Source organism: Malaclemys terrapin, chromosome 1 (genome assembly GCF_027887155.1).
Source record: "Malaclemys terrapin pileata isolate rMalTer1 chromosome 1, rMalTer1.hap1, whole genome shotgun sequence".
NCBI lineage: Eukaryota > Metazoa > Chordata > Testudines > Emydidae > Malaclemys > Malaclemys terrapin.
Window position 1 is genome coordinate 142,324,573 of NC_071505.1, and position 17,778 is coordinate 142,342,350.

The 17,778-nt window shown below is 49.9% G+C and overlaps 1 protein-coding gene across 1 annotated transcript; it reads right to left on the reverse strand.

Moving 5' to 3' along the window:
* Window positions 1-17,488, reverse strand: PTPN6 (protein tyrosine phosphatase non-receptor type 6). Its single transcript, XM_054041463.1, is given in 19 exon segments — window positions 1-509; window positions 884-1,020; window positions 1,169-1,266; window positions 1,488-1,639; window positions 2,269-2,336; window positions 2,836-2,990; window positions 3,432-3,563; window positions 3,726-3,875; window positions 3,974-4,053; window positions 4,555-4,651; window positions 5,065-5,178; window positions 5,303-5,419; window positions 6,584-6,806; window positions 10,598-10,792; window positions 11,128-11,250; window positions 11,544-11,569; window positions 11,571-11,598; window positions 16,895-16,995; window positions 17,377-17,488. Coding segments are annotated over 17 exon segments (1,896 nt in total). The 5' UTR covers window positions 16,909-16,995; window positions 17,377-17,488; the 3' UTR covers window positions 1-509; window positions 884-896.
* Between the last annotated feature and the right edge of the window lie 290 nt (window positions 17,489-17,778).

The following is a 17,778-nucleotide window of genomic DNA, read 5'->3' on the forward strand; positions in this document are numbered from 1 at the left end:
TCGGACAAAACTCCTGGTTTATTTACAAAGGAAAGCAAAACCAACAGCTCAAATCCATGAGTATTTACAGCATCACAAGGAGGCGAGTGGACCCGCAAGGCTGAGGAGATGGTGGCACAGGTGGTGGGCAGGGAGAGAATTTTCTCTTGGATCAAGGGAAAGCTGAAAGGGTAACCCCTAGCAGCAAGCATCTAAAGGGCCAGTGTCAAACAACAGCTGATTTAGCAGGAGCAGCTAGTCTCATGCCGGGGTTGAGGTTAACTCCTGTGGGGGCCTGTCTCCCATAAGAGGAGCTTGCGAAGGACAAATGGGGCTGGAGATGAGCCTGAGCCATTAGTGGCCAAAGAAAATTAGAGGATATTATTTATCTGACTGTTAAAAAGTATCTTAAAGCAGCAGGCTGGACAGCAGAACAGATGGGACGTGCCTACTGGACTGAGGGCACAAGGACAGCGAGGGGATCCCAGTCACTTGACCTAGGACAGGATGTCTTCCGTAGCTGAGGGGAGCTGGAATGAGAGAGAAAACAGCAGATGAAAAGTACTGCCAGAATGCAGGTCTACACTACAAAGTTGTCAGCACAGCTGTGTTGGTCTGGGGGTGTGGCAAAACCCCCACCTAGATGCGAGATGCTGACAAAAGAGGGCCTCTGTTGACACAGCGAATGTCCTTCAGGGGGATGGTGCTACTTGCTGACAGAAACACTCCTATGCTGTGTCTCCATTAGGGGGCTCTGCCAGTACAGCTATCCTGGCAAAACATGCTGCATAAACAAGGCCATAGAGTCAGGTGGGTCTGCACATAAAGATCTTATTGGGGCACCCAGAAAACAGAACGACCCCCACTCGCCAGGATATGATCCCAGCCCAGATCCTGATCCCACCTGTAGCAGGAGGTTATTTTTTCTTAAGTGAGCCCTTCAGTTTCTCCTTCTCGGACGAGCGCTGCTTCCGCACTCTCTCATCTTTCTTTCCTTTGGCGTTCTCTAAGTTTTCATAAACTGTTGGTTCCTCCTTCTGCCTGTGAGACAGCGAGAAAGTCAGAGGTGAGCAGGGTATGGAGAGCCAGGAGGGCAGCACCAGAATGGTGGGGAGGCCAGGTGGTGGTGGGGAAGGGCACGGCTACCGCCCAGGAGGGTGGGGGACTCCTGATTTGCCACAGCTCTTACTTAGAGGACTTTCGGGAGGCCTTGGCATGTTGGTTCTTCAGCGCAGGTGGGTACGCAATGTTCCCATATTCAGACTCTTTGGATCTCCCCTTCTGAGACTGCATGAGAAAACGAGACAAGAGAGGACTGGAGAATGGGAGAGAGCACAGTGCTGGGGTGCGGGGTAATGGGGCGTGGCAGGGGGCAAAGGGCAGCTGCCTCGTGGCCCCTTATCCCAGGCTAGGACGTGAGGAAATGGGGCATGGTCAGGCTATGACAGAGAGCACCTCCAGCAGCATAGCATCTCCTGGGACTGAGTGCACGGTGTCCCCATTCTCACCTGCATAACATCCAGCTTCTTCTTGGTGGTCTCTATGAACTGGCAGATGGCCATGTAGATGAATTTATACTGGGCCTCAGTCTGCACCATTCCTGAGCGCTGGGCCCTTACCATCTGGATGGTCTTCTGGATGTCTATGTCGCAATCCAGCCCTGGAGGTGGTGCGTTGGGGGACAGGGAGAGGCAAAGAGGCAGTTATGGGCTGAAGGCTGCTGCAATAAGTTCCTCACCATATACCTATCCCCAGCCTGCGAGGTCACCAGACAAAATCCTAGCGGAACCTCGTCCCAGCAGGTTCCCCTTGCCCAGGGTGGGAGGAGACACTGGTACCTTCAGCCCTCAGTTCTCTCCCGCTACTCAGACTCCCTTCTTGCCTGCTTGCCTCTAAGTCTACCAAGTGGGAGTGTCAATCCCTGGGCAACACTAACGCTCCACTGACTGAGCAGTTATATCCACAAATGAGAGCACCAGAGATCCAACTACTATCTGGGGACAGCCAACCAGCAGGCATTGCCAGGCTTCCACCAACGGGTCAGTTACAATCCCCAGTGGCAGCCCCCTGCACCTCTCCTCTGCCCGGGCCCTATGTGGGATCTTTGGCAAAGGGGTGTGGTCACCCTCCCCTGCTATTAAGGTCCTGGGATATTCAAGCAACCGCTTTCTCACCCACATGCCTGATATTTCCCAGCTAGTGAAGTTGCCTTTAGGACCCAGCTGGCGGAGAAGACTGGCCATGGGGCAGAGCCCTGCAGGTAAAGCATAGGCATGGGAAGTATCTTACCCTTGGTGGAAATCGTCTCCACTATCATATCGATGACGATGATGGTTCCAGTGCGGCCAATCCCAGCACTGCACACAAGGGCACAAGCAGAAGTCAGGAGATGGCAGTACCATACATACACATTCCTCCAGCAACTTACAGCCACTGGCAGCAACTCCAAGGGTTTCCCAGGCTGTCCTGCACCCACTGCTACAAAGCAGCCACCTCTGGGGTGTGGCGTGGCATTGTTTAGCAGCAGCACACAAACACTGCACAAGAGATTAGGACAGGAAAGAAGAATGGGATCTCCAGCCTGAGCTTGGGGTGGATTTAGGAAGGTGCAATGGAAGTGCCAGCACTTGGATTTGCCAGAAAAAAGAGATTCACTCGAGTCACAGCGAACAGACACGATCTTTAATGACTGTGAGCAATCAGGGTGTTCAGTTTACAGAGACCACTTCCAGCAGGACCATGACCACTGTGGAGTGTGGCATTTGGAGAGACTGCCCCCTGTGGAGTCAGCAAACCAACTCCCTGCAGCACAGCAGTAGGAGCATTGAAATGAGCAGGCACTGCTTCCACACCCACCTGCAATGCACCACTATGGGCCCAGCCTCAGGGATGCTCTCTTGTTTCTGGTTGATTTGGTCCAGGAAGCTGAGCACCCCTCCCGGCTCACTGGGGACTCCGTGGTCTGGCCAGCTCAGGTACTGGTACTGCCAGATCTCTCGCACAGCCTTACACTAGGGGGCAACAAAACACACATATGGCAGGTTGTGCACAGTTCCACCCCATCCTCCCCATGTCCCCCAGTCCCTTAGGTTCCCATCCTGCATGACAAAGGCACTGAGGGTCTCTGCCCTCCAGACTGAGAACAGGCCAACTTAGTTCCCAAACAACAAATGACAGAGAGAGGGAAACAATATTTGGTCAATGAAGCCCTCCAGCTAGACTGGAACAGGGACCTAGGGGTGAAAGCGGCCATGCTCCATCTCCTGATCCTCAAGCCTGCCAGTCTCCCACTCCTCCCAAACCGGGGACCAGACTGGAACCAGGACCATAAAAGTTACAGGTCCCTTTGCCTAATGTCACCTGAAATGCCACAGTCACTAATTCCCAACCTTGAAGGTTTAGCCACAGCGAAAGTCCCAGGAACAATTAATGCTCAGGGGCATGGCACTCACGTTGTCGATTGGCGAGAGACAGAGCTGTCGGAGTTTGTATTCCAGGGCATCACGTTCTCCAATATTCTCCACCATATAGGGACCATACTCTTTGGTGCTGCCCTCCTCTGGCCAGTAGGGGACGCACTTGTTCTGTGAGGAAACAAGAAGAAAAGGTGATGACTGAAACGAGGAGACAGAAGAAAAATCCCTAGGGAGAAAGAAAAAGGTAAAGCGGTGAGTGGCTGGGGGTGGGGAGGAGAAAGAAGGAGGGATGGATGCAAGACATGGCAGCAGGCCCTCTGAGACACCTACCCTCCCTTTCTCCACCTCCCGGGTGGTCATCACAATGATGCGAGAGTTTTCCTGCCACACCATCTGCCAGAAGTCATTGACGGTGGCATCCAGGCAGCCCTGGCTTGCAATGTATGTCTTGGTGAATTCATCTGGGCTGACCAGCTGGTTCTACAGAGGGGCAAATGGACAAGGAAAGGGAAGGGGTTACAGGAACCAGGTGTTCTGTGCCCGCTCCCCAAGACATGGCAGCATTCCTGGAGGCTCACCTTGATGTAGTTGGCATTGATATAATCTGCTCCGGGGATATTTGGGTCCCTGCCTTGTAGGATTACTCGAGAATGATCAACTAGGGAGGCAAGGAAGGGGTTAACACAACACTGAGGTATCCCCCCACCCCAAAATTCAGGCATTGGTCCCACATGTAGCCCATTCCCTACACTCCAGATTAATCCAATGGGCCCATCAAACCCTGTTTCCCCACCATCCCTCATACTGGATCAGACTAACAGGACCATATAACCCAGTGCCCCCCACTTACCCTCTGAGACGGATCAGCCCAATGAGCCAGTGTATCCAGATGAGCATGCACACCCACACCCACAAGGGCATGCAGAGGAGGCAATGCCTCTCACTAAATCCTTTATGGCCTTAAATACCCAGTCAGGGGCCCCTTGTAGCTCATCCCCACAGGAGGGCAAATAAACCCCAGCCAGTTTGAGGCTTCCTCTGGGGTAACTCTAGGCAAGGCTCTGCCAGGTCTTCACTGCCCCTCTATGTGTCAGGCCCTCCCGTTGAGGCAGGAACATGCAGCCCCTGGATGTCTTCCTGATGGAAGGGCAGGACTCACAGGGCAAGATGTTCTTATACCGGTTCTTTCCCTTGTTCTCAGGTCTCTGCCCCTCATGCCGATCATACAGATGCTTGGCCTCCTGTTTCTGCAGGCTCTGAAAGGGGAAGGGTAATCGTTACGGCAGAGCAACCCACTGTGATTGGTGTGGGGAGCACTGAGGGGAATGGGAGCACAGAGAGTAAGGATGGTCCAGTAGCTAGGGTAGTAGGCTAGGAGACTCGTGAGAGCTGGGTTGAGTTCCCTGCTCTGCACAGCCTTCCTGTGTCTCAGTTCCCCAGCCGCAAAATGGGGCTAATACCCTGCCCTAGCTCACAGGGGTGTGGGGATGATAAATTCATTGAAGATTGTGAGGCGTTCAGATTCTGTGGTAATGGGGGCCAGGTTCAGAGATGACCTGACATAGAGAGGTCATGATAGGGATGAATCCATTAATGGAGTAGGGAAAGAGAATGAGATTGGGAGCAGGGTCTCCCAGAACATGGAGACAGTCACAACACAATCACTTACATCAAATTCTTCCCAGAATCCAGCCTTGGCTGTCTCCTCAGCCAGGCTCTGCTTGTTCAGTTCATGCACTCTGTTCTCAATGTCTGCCGCATTTACTCTGGTGGCATAATAGGGCTGGGTAAGGAAGAAGGGAAAGGCTTGGTAAGCAAGAGGGATAGGACAGAGATGGACACATGCTGTAGACAGGGACAGAGGGTGAAGCCCCCAAAAGTATCCCTGACACAAGGACCCCATTTACCTGTCTCAGGTACACGTAGGATCCGGACACCTCCTCGATTCCAGTTTTCTTGAAATGCTCCACTAGGTCTGCCAAGCTGTCAAACATCTCAGCACCTCCAACTGTGTATCTCCCATTCTGGAGAGAGTAAAGCTGTGTTATTCACATCCCCTAATGGACCCACTGCCCCCCATGGTGTATCTTACAACCAGTGCCATGGGAGGTTGTTACACTGGGACATGAAGCCCTGGGTAGGTCTTGTAGGTCTTGCCCTGTTGAGTTTGAAGCACCGCATCTCATGTGGTATGTGTCACACCCTCCTGGCATGATGAGCAACTGAGAGCTTGTTCTGGTACCATCAAACTTGTAAGTTGGTGAGCTGACCCCAGGTGTCCTGCTGCATGGATGGAAACCCAGGGAAGTCAACTCCCCCCCCCCCCCCCAGCTCTTGTTTAAGGTCAGTTGTTTTGTTTCCCCATAATTCACCTGCATGAACTCTCCACTGTCCCAAACCCACCCATGTTAGAATCATAGAAGATTAGGGTTGGAAGAGACCTCAGGAAGTCATCTAGTCCAACCCCCAGCTCAAAGCAGGACCAAAGCAGGATCATCCTCAAAGAAGGATCATAGTATGGAGTGAGAGAAGACCTAGTAATGTGTGGGTTGATCTTATCCACCAGGCTAGGCTTAGGGACCTCAACAAGGTCTTCTCTCCTGCAAGAGGCTTGTAGCTCCTCAGCTTCTCATCACAGCTCAGTAGCTCATTTCTGGAACTCCCTATGAAGTTTGAAGAACCCTATAGAGCCAAGGAGACCAGAAACAACTGACCTTCCTTCTCTCCGCTATCTTCCTCTCTGGCCTCCCTGTGTCACACTTTGTTCCCTGTCCCAGGTGCATAACTGTCTGGTTCAGTCTCCAGATTCAACTCTCCTTCAATCTCACAGGCTCCTTTGAGGCTCTGCACATCTCTGCTCTGTCCAATGTAGGAGCTCCCATTGCTACCCAGCTCCCTTCCTGTCTTCCTGCCACTTGTGTCTGCACTAGACTCCTCCCTCATCCTGGATGCAGCAAAATCAGCCATCCCCCACAGCCACTGCTCAGACCAGGCAAGGACTAAGGAACCCGACAGTAAGCAGCCAAGCCCTTAGCATGGATTTCATATACATTGTTGGATACAAAAACATTCCAGCAGTTTCCATATCTTCCTGTTGGTAAAAATAGATCAAACATCTGCCACAGATAAATGTTTCCTTCCCTCCCTCTGCTTGCTCCCTTCCCTGCACCCTGCCCCGTCCCTCTCACCTCACACATGATCTTGACATGGGTGACCTTAAGCCGAGCCCCAGGGGTGCCAGCAGCCCCAGTTGGTGGGGCCTCAGGCCCAGCTTTGGGTTGGTCAGTCAGGACAGACAGAACAAAGTCACCAGGTTTGCTGAGGCTCTCACGCACCAGGAAAGTCCAGGGGATGGCCTTGGACTGGAGCAGAGACTCAGCTGCTGGGCCAGATAGATGCCCATGGTACCACCTGGGAGAAAATGGGACAGGGTCAGACAAGAGCAGGGGACTGCAGGGCCAGAGGGAAGCCAAGCGAGGTACAGGACCTGGGGCACATGGGGATGAGGTATGGGGGAAAGAAGTGGAGGGACCAAGAGTTAGAGGGGAGATGAGTGGAAGGTGCCTGTGGCTGAGCGAAGCCAGGAGGGACAGGACCTAAGGGGTGTCAAGGTGGATGGGGCTGGAACAATAGGGACAGGTGAGCCAGGGGCAGGGAGCCCGAGGAAAGCTAAGTGGAAGACAGGTTTAATAACTGTGAGACATGGGGAGGCGGGGCGATGTTAAGAGCTGTATGTTCTGGCCCAGTCCCCTCACGGGGGTGAGGCTAACACAGCAGGGGTCACTACCCAGTGACTCACTGCAGGGCACAGCCGGGGTCAGTATCCAGTGATGTAAGTAGCTACAGTTACAATTCCCCCTTTATTTGGAAAATGAAATGCACCTGAAACGTAATACAAATGCCCAACCAGTACAGCCAGTTCAATATCACACACACAGATGGGATGTCTAGATTGCCTGATCTGGGTAAATAACCTGCATCCCCTGACAAAGGAGAAGGTTATTCTGACTCTAATTGGACACATGTCATCTCTGATCTCTGAAGCTTGATGGCTTTCAGATCACACAGCCACTTCCTAGTCCCAGAACAGGTCTGGGATCTGTTTGGCCATTGAGGTAGGTCTGTCTCTGTTCACTACTCTTGGTAGTTTTCATTGTCAGTCACTAGGCACGTGTGTTACTTCTCCTATTGCACAAGCCTTCTCAGTAGCATTCTACGTGTCCGCTAGATACAGAGCGCCAATGGAAACTCCTTGGTTTTGTCTAGATTTCTTCTGTTCCTCCTGTAGGACTGAACCTCAGGAGAGGCTATGACACTACCTCTCAGTGAGTGGTGCAGCTGTTGACAAGGTTTCCAGTCCCTTCCTTTTTGGAATTAACATTCTCTCTTGCTTGCATTGGGGTGACTCCAGCGTTCTTGTCTATTTTCTTATGTTGCAGTTTCTTGCTCTTTGGTAAGCACTCCAGGGTCACTGGTCTCTGGCTGAAGAAGTCTATTAGCTGGTGGCACTAAGGTCTCTGAACTGGGGACTCTAAGGAAGCCTGTGAGGTGAGTTGTGATAGACTCACAAAGCTAAATAGGGATTCCGTGAATCTGTCAGGAACTTTTTTTATTTTGATTCTCGAGTTCTTTGCTATTTGTACCAACATTTCTGCTAAATGACTGCATTTGAGTCCACATAAAGGCGTGGCATGCGGTGTGGAACTGATACATTAATGTGGACAGCAGAAATGAGCCACTCGTGAATTGTGAGCCATTCTCTGCTACTAACACGTCTGGAATCCCCTGGTGAGCTCAGTGCTTCACAGTGGTTATTCCCTTGCTACTCAGCATGGTCTGCAACAGCTCAATCTTCTAAGAAGCTGAGTACTTGCTCACTAATAAGAGGTTCCTATTTAGTTCTAGTAGATCTAGCTCAGGGGTAGGCAACCTATGGCACGCGTGCCGAACTGATTTTCAGTGGCACTCACACTGCCCAGGTCCTGGCCACCGGTCCAGGGGGCTCTGCATTTTAATTTAATTTTACATTAAGCTTCTTAAACATTTTAAAAACCTTATTTACTTTACATACAACAATAGTTTAGTTATATATTATAGACTTATAGAAAGAGACCTTCTAAAAATGTTAAAATGTATTACTGGCACGCAAAACCTTAAATTAGAGTGAATAAATGAAGACTCGGCACATCACTTCTGAAAGGTTGCAGACCCCTGATCTAGCTCTACCCTAGACCAAGGGTGATCATGTATTTCATGTGATGTCAGCCATCCCTTTGCATTTGGCTTCCTCTATTGATGGAGGTATTGTATTTAAATTTTATTACCTTTGTGGCAGCATTCTTGTGCGGCTGGACTAGGCCACCTCCAGCTCTCTTTTGCATTCTTAGTACCCAGCTGCAGGCCATGGATTATGATCAGTACTTCTCACTTCATGCTGTGTTGTATTATGACACAACCTCCTCTGTACATGGTCCCATCATCAGCAATTTCCTCTTGATGGTCCCAGTCAGATTGGAGATCCCTGGACTGCTCCTCTCGACCATCCAGCTAGAAGGACTTCCTCAGCTGTTAGCTGGGTCATTTGTGTTTTCTTATTTGAGTTTGTCAAATTTTCTTTCAGAAGTAGTTGGTAAATGAAACCTATTTACTTCAAATCCTCTTTCTGAGGCCACTATTCCCAGGCAGGTTTGGCATGACAATAAGCTGCTCACTTGGCCCCTCTTTCACATTTAATCAGTGCTGTGGCAATTTCATGCGCCTGTTTTGAAGTCCAGGCTGTGCTTCAGTGGTTGCTGTAATGTGGCTTCCAACTCTTCACGGTCTGTTTCTACCTTGAACAGATTAATGAAACCACTCACAAACTAAAACGATTCCCAACATTTCTTCTTCATCTGAGCTGTGGTGACTTAGTAAAAGCACATGCTACCAGCTGATCATTTTGCATGTCAGCTTAGGGGCAGAGGGAACTGTTTGGAGAGCAAGAAATGGCTGTGTGATTAGCAAGCCATCGAGGTTCAGTTTGTGATTTACACACCCACTAACACTGAAGTAAATGGCTGTGGATCCTGGCTGTCACACAACAGTGATATAAACCCTCTGTCACCCTGACCTTGATCACGTGAGTGGGGCCAGGCAATGAAGAAAACCTCATCACGCCTTACAGGATCTGGCCTGTCTTCAGACACCTAGGGCAGGCTCCTCCCAGCCTGGGGTTCTGGGGGGGCTGGAGGCAGGCAAGGGGCTCTTTTTGCCCTGTCTCATTGCAGGGCTGGGCCTCTGTTCTCCCCATCTGCAGAGAGGAAATAGTTAACCCCCCTGTGGCCCAGCTCAGGGAAGACACGTGATGGAAAATCTCTCAGGGAGAGAGAGTGAGAAAAGGAGCTTTCGTAAGAGCTAGGGGGAGAGAAGTTTCCAACCGCAATAGTAAGGGAGGAAGCTGCAGAGCCCCAGCCCAAGCCAACGGCCCTGACTGGAGCAGACAAAACGCTGAGGGACACACATGCTGTGCCCCACACAGGACCGCAACCCTGCCCCAGGGCGAGGGGCACTGCTGTGGAACAGCCACCCACCACCAGGGGGCTGAGAGCACAACACAGTGCAAACCACCTGATTTGATTTAGGAACACAGTGCCAAAGACATATGCAAATAGGGGAGGGGAGGGAGACCAAATGGGGACTGGAAAAGCATAGTCTGAGAGGTCCATCAGCAGGATGCCCAGCATGGAATAGCAGGGGCTGCAGGGCAGGTCTGCGGGCCATTGGCAGAGCTGTGTGGGGAGCCCAGCACTGGAATAACTGGGGGGGCTGCAGGGCAGGAGTGAGGGGCATTGGGTCATACACTGCAGGCCTCTTCTTGTAACTAGCATCACAATTTTCACTTTTAGCAACAAGATATAAATAGCAAAACCGATGAGACAGCGGAAGTCAAAGTTGCCAAATATAAGCAGGGCCCACATTGAATTTCACAGACTTGCGTGCAAAGGAGCGGAGAGGGGGGCATTTTATATTTAGTTAGTTCTGGAGTAGGGGCTGGGCTATGATCTCAGTCCCAGACAGTTTGGTACCAAAACTGTGTTCAGGGGGGTGAAGAGGGGTGTACCACGGGAATTAGCCCCTCAGTTCACAGGTGTGCAGGATGAGGCTGTGGGGGTGGGCATTAGACCCTCAGTAAAAGACTCGTGGTTGCTCTGCTTACTCCATACCTTTCTGTAGTGGGATCGGAGCAATTCAGTGGATACCTCAGGTCTATTACAGTCCCATCTTTATCCTGTAGTGAACCCTGCTGCTGTGTGTAGTACTCCACCAGTTCAGACAGCGTGGCAAACTTCTCCCCTCCATAGAGATCATAATAATCCCCGGTGTTCTGGATACGAATGTGGGTCACCTGGTCACCCACCCTGAGGGATGAGGCAGAGAGGAGTCTGGTGAAGTACAGGAGAGGTTCAGGAAAAGGGGAAGGGAAAGTAAAGTCCCTCACAGGACGGGGTGCAGGGGGAATGGGGCCAGGAAGTAGGGATGGAGGGTGGGTCAGACAATGATGCCACTCGGGTATCTCTTGGGCAGGGGGCAGGATGAAGGGAGGGAGTGATGGGGCTGGAAAGCACAGCCCCATATATATCCTGGGGATGGTATAGGCAGAATGGGGCCACGGGAAAGGGAAGGGGCAGAGAGCGAAGCATCCACATATCCCTGGGATGGCAACAATGTGCAGGATGGGGTCTGAGTTACCCACCTGACAGAGAGGGAGAAATCTCCCTGATTCTTTCGACTGGGTCTAGCCAAGAAGCTTCCATGAACTCCTCGTCCCTTGAGTAAGGCCTCAGCTTGCAGTCCACTCAGGTCCCGGTGGAACCACCTAGGTGAGAGCAGAAAAGCAGGAAAAAGTAAACGCTGACAGACAGAGGGTTTACAGCTATACCTCCATGAGGGGTCTGTACAGTAAACAGAGTGGTCCCCCGAAAAGGATCCCAACCCTTGAGGGGGTCGTACAACAGATGGCCTGGGAAGGTCCTCTGTCACACACCCCTGGGGTATGATCCCAGACCCATCCCCAGGAAAGGACTGTACTGGGGGTGAGTGGAATAGAGCAAGTGAGATGATTTCCCAACACCTGTCCCACCCGCACCACCTTCTCAACTCCCCTCTTACCTCACCATCGTCGAGGGAGAGCAGCCAAGGGGCTGGGTATCTACAACCAAAGGAACTTGAAAAACGTAAAGAAAAGAGCTTTTAATGCTGACAAGAAAAGGGAAGTAAGCGTCTGCTGTCTCTGCTCAACTCCCTAATGCTGAGCTCCCGATGCGTTACTCTGGCCATCTACCTCTCCAGTGTCCCCCTCTCTCAGTCCATCTGCCTCTCTCTGACTCTGACTCCCCTTCTCTCCCCTTCTCACTCACTCTCTCCCTGTGGCGGGGCACAAACAGAAGAAAGGCAAGTGCGTGGCTCAGATAGCACACAAGTCAGGGAACAGGAAGCGTCGCTGAGCCATCAGCTCTTCAGCCCTGAGCTGCTTTGCACAAACTTCTGCTTCTCCTTTTGGCTTCCCCCCCCTTTTTTCTTCTCAGTTATTCTTGGTGTGTTCCCCGCCCACCCACGGAGGGGTTACTTTGGTGACCTCTTCTGTGGCCCGGTCTACACTCACGCATTTGGGCATTGTAACTCCCCTCCCCACCAACATGTCAGTAACATGCTTCACACCAAACACACAAAGCTTCTTGCAATGGTGCAGAGCAGATCATAGCATCATTGCAACTTGTATGGGGTCACTGCACAGCTGCAGGGCCAATGCAGACAGCAAATGCTGGCCCAGCAGCTGTAGTGGTGCAATTAGTCCCATCCCACAATGTTTGTTGCCACGAGGTAAGCCACTCCATGGAGGTCTGAAAGCAGCTGAGACTGTACTCAGCTATTCTGAACTATCTAGCTTAGCATGAAAGAAAGTGCCCTCCCAACACTCCTACAAGGTAGAGAAGTTATTCCCATTTTACAGATGTAGAATTGTGGCATAGGGTAGATGAAGTGTCTTGCCCAAAGAGTCTGTGGCAGAGCCAGGCATTGACCCCAGGTCTCCCAAATTTCAGTCCAGTGCTCTAACCACAAGACCATCCTTCCTTGCTCTGCCTGCCCTTGATCGACTTTTGGGATGTGCCTGAGAGATGAAGAGCATCAGTGGATTAGCCAGGGTTGGGGCTACCCAGGTTACTGTTCAGAGTGCAGCACATATACCTACACAACCCAATGGCATATGCATCACCTGGTGCAAGCAGCATGGGGCTGCAGAGTCCAAATACAGTATATTAAGTCCAAAGTAGCTGAACTGGAGATACAGAGAGAAATATTAATAGCTATGGAATATAGGGATGTTAGAACTGACTTTCCCAATCCTCCATTTGAGGGGGAGAAGTGGAGAACTAGGGGGTCAAAGAGATGGAATCCATATTCCAAAGAGAGGTAGAGGAGGCTGGTCCTTCCTCCTCACCACAAGAAGGGTGCTCCAGAAGATGGGGATACAGATGTGAGATGTACACAGGCTGAATATTTTGTGGAGATTTGATCATTAGACTATTGATAACTGGTGATTGTAAGAACTGTTCAGTGACTTTTCTACCAACTACAAAGGTGGCAGATCCTACACATCTAGACAGACTACTAGTGGTGGCTGAGGAGGAGCCTGTGGTACACTCTGAAACTGATGACACGGGGAAGTGTAGGAGAGAAGTCCTGGAAGCTATATTTAGATTGCTAGAAAGAATGCTTAGTTCCAGGGGCTTTGCAGCTCTTAAACACTTCTAGTTCCATACAAAAGACTAGTTAGGTTAGGGGAACTTCAGAGTCTCAACATATGGCTACGAAGCTGATGTTAAGAAGAGGGATTTACATTTAACTGGCACAGGAATTTGAAGGAGGGCAGGGGGAGGGAGAGAATTTATACAAGGAATGGGCAGCACCTTAGCAAGGAACTAGATTACCAGCACAGAAAAATAATAAAGTTTGGGGAATTGCTTCAACTAGAACTGGGCAGCAGCCAATAGGTGCTAAGGAGCACTCAGGTTAGACAAAGACATCTTGTTAGAGATGTCAATGATTCAAAGGCATCACTGTCCAGTAGAGAGTAGGCAGAAATTACTGCTCCACTGTAGCAGGGGCAAGTTTAGATCACAGAGATAAATTCTGATTGTCACTAGGGTATCAGAATGAGGAGTTAAACAGCAATAGGCACCTGGGCAAAAATAAAACTCACCAGATGAACTGCTAACAAGAATATGCACTCTCATTAAAATCAGCAATTATACCGGAGGGTAGCAAATGTACCAATCCTTGCAAAAAGGCGCTAAGTGTGACCATGGGAATTACAGACCAGAGAGTCTTACTTCTGTACCAGGAAAATTGGCTGAAACAATGATTAAAAATAGCATTATAAACCAACCCTCTGTGTGAACATAACAAACAGGGACAAACATCACAGCTTCTGCAAAGGAACATTTATTATAATTCTTTGAATTTATCAATAAAATAGTGGATTAAGAACTGGCTGACATAGCTTTCAAAAAACCTTTATTAAAGGCCTTTACAAGAGACTGCTAAGAAAAGTAAGTAGCATGCGGTGAGAGGTGAAATTCTGTCATGGAATGGAAACTGTCTAAGAGAAACAAGGAGTAGAATAAATGGGCAATTTCCATTGTGACACAGGGTTAGGAGTGGAATGCCCCACAGTTTTGTAATGGGACGGTTATTTAACATATTTCTTACTGATCTGACAAAGAGAGTGAGCAGTGAGGTGGCAACATTTGTACATGACACCAAAATATTTATGTTGGTCATGACAGGATAAAACTGAAAAATTTCAGAAGGAGCTACCCAAGTAAGATGAATGGGCAGCATGATGGTGGATTGAATTCACTGCTGACAAGTGAAAGGTAATGGACATTGCAAGGAATAATGTGAACTCATCCTACATCTTATTGGGTTCTAAATTAACTGGAACCTGGGTGTCCTTGTGGAGGTTCAATGAAACATCTGCTTAACGGGCAGTAGCCATCAAAGAATCCAACAAGGCTTTAAGATGCAGACCAATGGGATGGAGAAGAATTACTGGAGCTATACCAATGTTGTTGCACCAATCAGTGGGATGTCCTCACCTGGAACACTGTGCTCATCTCTAGTTACCCTCTCTCGGGTCTGGAAAGACTGGGACTGTTTAGAGAGGTAACAAATAAGAGGGGACAAGAAATGTATACATGACAGTAGCGGTAGGGCAGCAACTAGAGACTTGAGATGCATTGTGCCAGGCAATGCATTCATATTAGACACAGAGATAGCCTCTGCTTCAAAGAGCTTACAGTCTAAATAGACAAAACAAAGGCCATGTCTACACTCCCAGCACCGCAGCAGCACAGCAGCACACTTCCTACAGTGACAAAAGGGTTTTTTCTGTCAATGTAGTAAATCCATCTCTCTAAGGGCTCTTAAAATGCTGCAGTGGTGTAGCTGAGCCACTGTAGCGCATCAGCGAAGACGCTACCTATGCCAACAAGAGGTAGCTCTCCTGTCAGCATAAGTACTCCACCTCCCAGAGAGGCGGTAGCTAGGTTGACGGGAGAATTCTCTGGGGGACCTAGCACTGTCTACACTGGAGACTAGATTGGTTTAACTGTATTGCTCAGGCAGGTGGATTTTTTACACCCCTGAGCAACGCAGTTATACCTACACTTGGAAATTAGGTTGACCAGGCCTAGGCGCAGTAAATAGGTCAACAGAAGAATCCTTCCCTCAACCTAGCCATGTCTATTCTGGGGCTTACAACCTAACTATGGTACCGAGGGTGCAAAATTTTTCACACCCCTGCCTGAGCAACATAGCTAGGTTGAGCTAATTTTTAAGGGTAAATCAGGCCAAAGAGTGAGAGGTGAAAAGGCACAGAGAGGAACGTGACGTGCTTATGGTAACTCAGCAAGTCAGTGACAGAGCCTGGAACAGAAACTAGGTCTCCTGACTATGCTGTCTGTCTAATAATAACACGGACTTGGATAGTGAAGGTGAATCAGGCACTCCTATGCACTGTTTCTCATAACATATGAGCAAGGGGACTGTCAATGACACTGAAAGGGAGCTAATGTAAAGCTGATACAACAAATTTGTTTTTTAAATACGTGTTATTAGTCTGTGGAATTCAGCACTGCAAACTGCCATACCAAGGACTTGTATGCAGTGTAGTTGTAGCCACGTCAGTCTCAGGATATGAGAGACACAAGGAAGGTGAAGTAGTTATCTATTATTGGACCAACTTCTGTTGGTGAGGCCCTGAAGAAGAGCTCTGCCTCCCTCACCAACAGAAGTTAGTCCAATAAAAGATATTACCTCACCCACCTTGTCTCTCATGATACCATGGGCTTAGCAGGATTCATATAAGGATTGGACATTTATATGGATAACAAGAACACCCACATTTACATTAGATAAGAAAAAACAGCAGGATAGTACATCTCCTGCTGCCGAACATAACCCAATCACTAACTAAGGTGGGTAAGGAAGAAACTTCTCCTGGAAACAAGTTATTGCACAATAAACCAAGGGATTTTCTACACATTAATCTGAAGGTAATTGGCTGCGGCCTCTGTCACAGACAGAAGACTGGACTAGACAGACCAGATCTGGCAGTTGCTATGTTAATGCTCTGCCTGGTCCCTCCTCCAGAGAAGAAAAGAGAGAGTGGAAGACAGATGGAAAGAATGAGCATTGGAGCTATGCCCCAGTGTTCTTGTACCATGGGCATGGGAGCAGGGACGGAGAGGAGAGACCTCATTAAGGGTCCTCATTCCATTCTCACTGACAACTCTACAGCGCTAAGCACTTCAATTCATTGGGTACTGACCATGGCTTAGATGTCAGCCAGGGACACACGTGGCTCAATTCTTCCAATTCAAGCCACGGTGGAGAGGGGCCCCTGGTATGCTGGGCTCTGTGATTCTTGTGACACTGTGGAATCCAGACCCTTCTGCAGAATTCAGAATTTCAGCAGCCATTTCAAAACAATTCAGCTGCCAGCCCTTTTGGCTGTATAGGAAGCTTTCTGAAAGTGCCTTCCTGCAGTGCTGTCTGCTGGAATCTGCATAGCAAACACTTTTGGTGAGTGTCAGAACTGCTGGGTTCAATTCCCAGCTCTGGAAGGGGAGCAGGGCGAGTGGTTTAGAGTGGGGAGAGGCCTGGCCTCAGGGGTTCTATTCATGGCTCTGCCTTTGACTTGCCATGGGACATGGGCCAATCCCTTCCCCATCTGTGCTTCAATGCAAATGAGCCTTTACTTTTGCTAGGGTGAGCAGTACTGATCCCCAATACAGCCCTGCTGAATCCTGTCACTTCTGCTCCCTTATAGCCCCCTTGCCCACTCCCTCTAGAGTCTTCACTTCCCTGTCTGCCTCTCACTTCCTAACTATTTCTCCCCCACAGGCCCCTTTGATCAGACCCTAAAGCCAACAAACCCCCTGGAGAAATACACTCACCCACAGGATGGCATCAGGTCCCCGGCCACAGGGGTCCCCACTGAGGAGGAAGGAAGAGAGTCTCAAGGGGATGGAGTACTGCAGCTCTCAGTCAGAGAAGCCTAGTGAAAAGGAGATAAACAATACTGAAGATACCAAGGAAACAGGAAGAATTTCCTGGGAAGGGGGTGCAGGACTGAAGATCGTTACAGACCCATGGAGTGGGGGTAGCACCCAGAGGGAAAGCATGGCTAATTTTATGGGGCCTGGGACAAGATGGTTAACGGACCTGACATTAGGGTGACCAGACAGCAAGTGTGAAAAATCGGGACGGGGGTGGGGGGTAATAGGAGCCTATATAAGAAAAAGACCCCAAAATCGGGCTGTCCCTATAAAATCGGGACATCTGGTCACCCTACCTGACATTCCTAGATCAGGGCTGGTAAGAGTCCCCTGACTCGTCTGCATCTAATCCAATCAGTAAGGCTCTGAATGCCACTTACCTCTCCAGCCCTAATACTTCCCCACCCACATGATCACAATAGTTGGGGTGAGGTGGGGCAGAGGGAGAAGGAAGAAGCCTGAGATCAGGCCACCGGGCCCAGGACAAAGGGCTTCCGTCTCACCACTTGCAAATCTCTCTCTGAGCGAAGTTAATAAATAGATAGGCAAGTGGGGGAGGGGACATCCAACCTGAGGGGGTGGGCAGGTGAGCAAGGGAGGAACTGCCTGTTCTCCCCGCCTCCTCCCCACTAAGTCTACGCCCTCACTGGAGGACTGGTAATAGAATCACAGAGAACACATAAGCAAATAAAACTTGGTCACCTGGAAGCTACCACCTGAGCCACAGCTCTGGGCCCTTCCAGTCCTGGGCTCCCCATACAGCCCTGCCAATACCCCTCAGT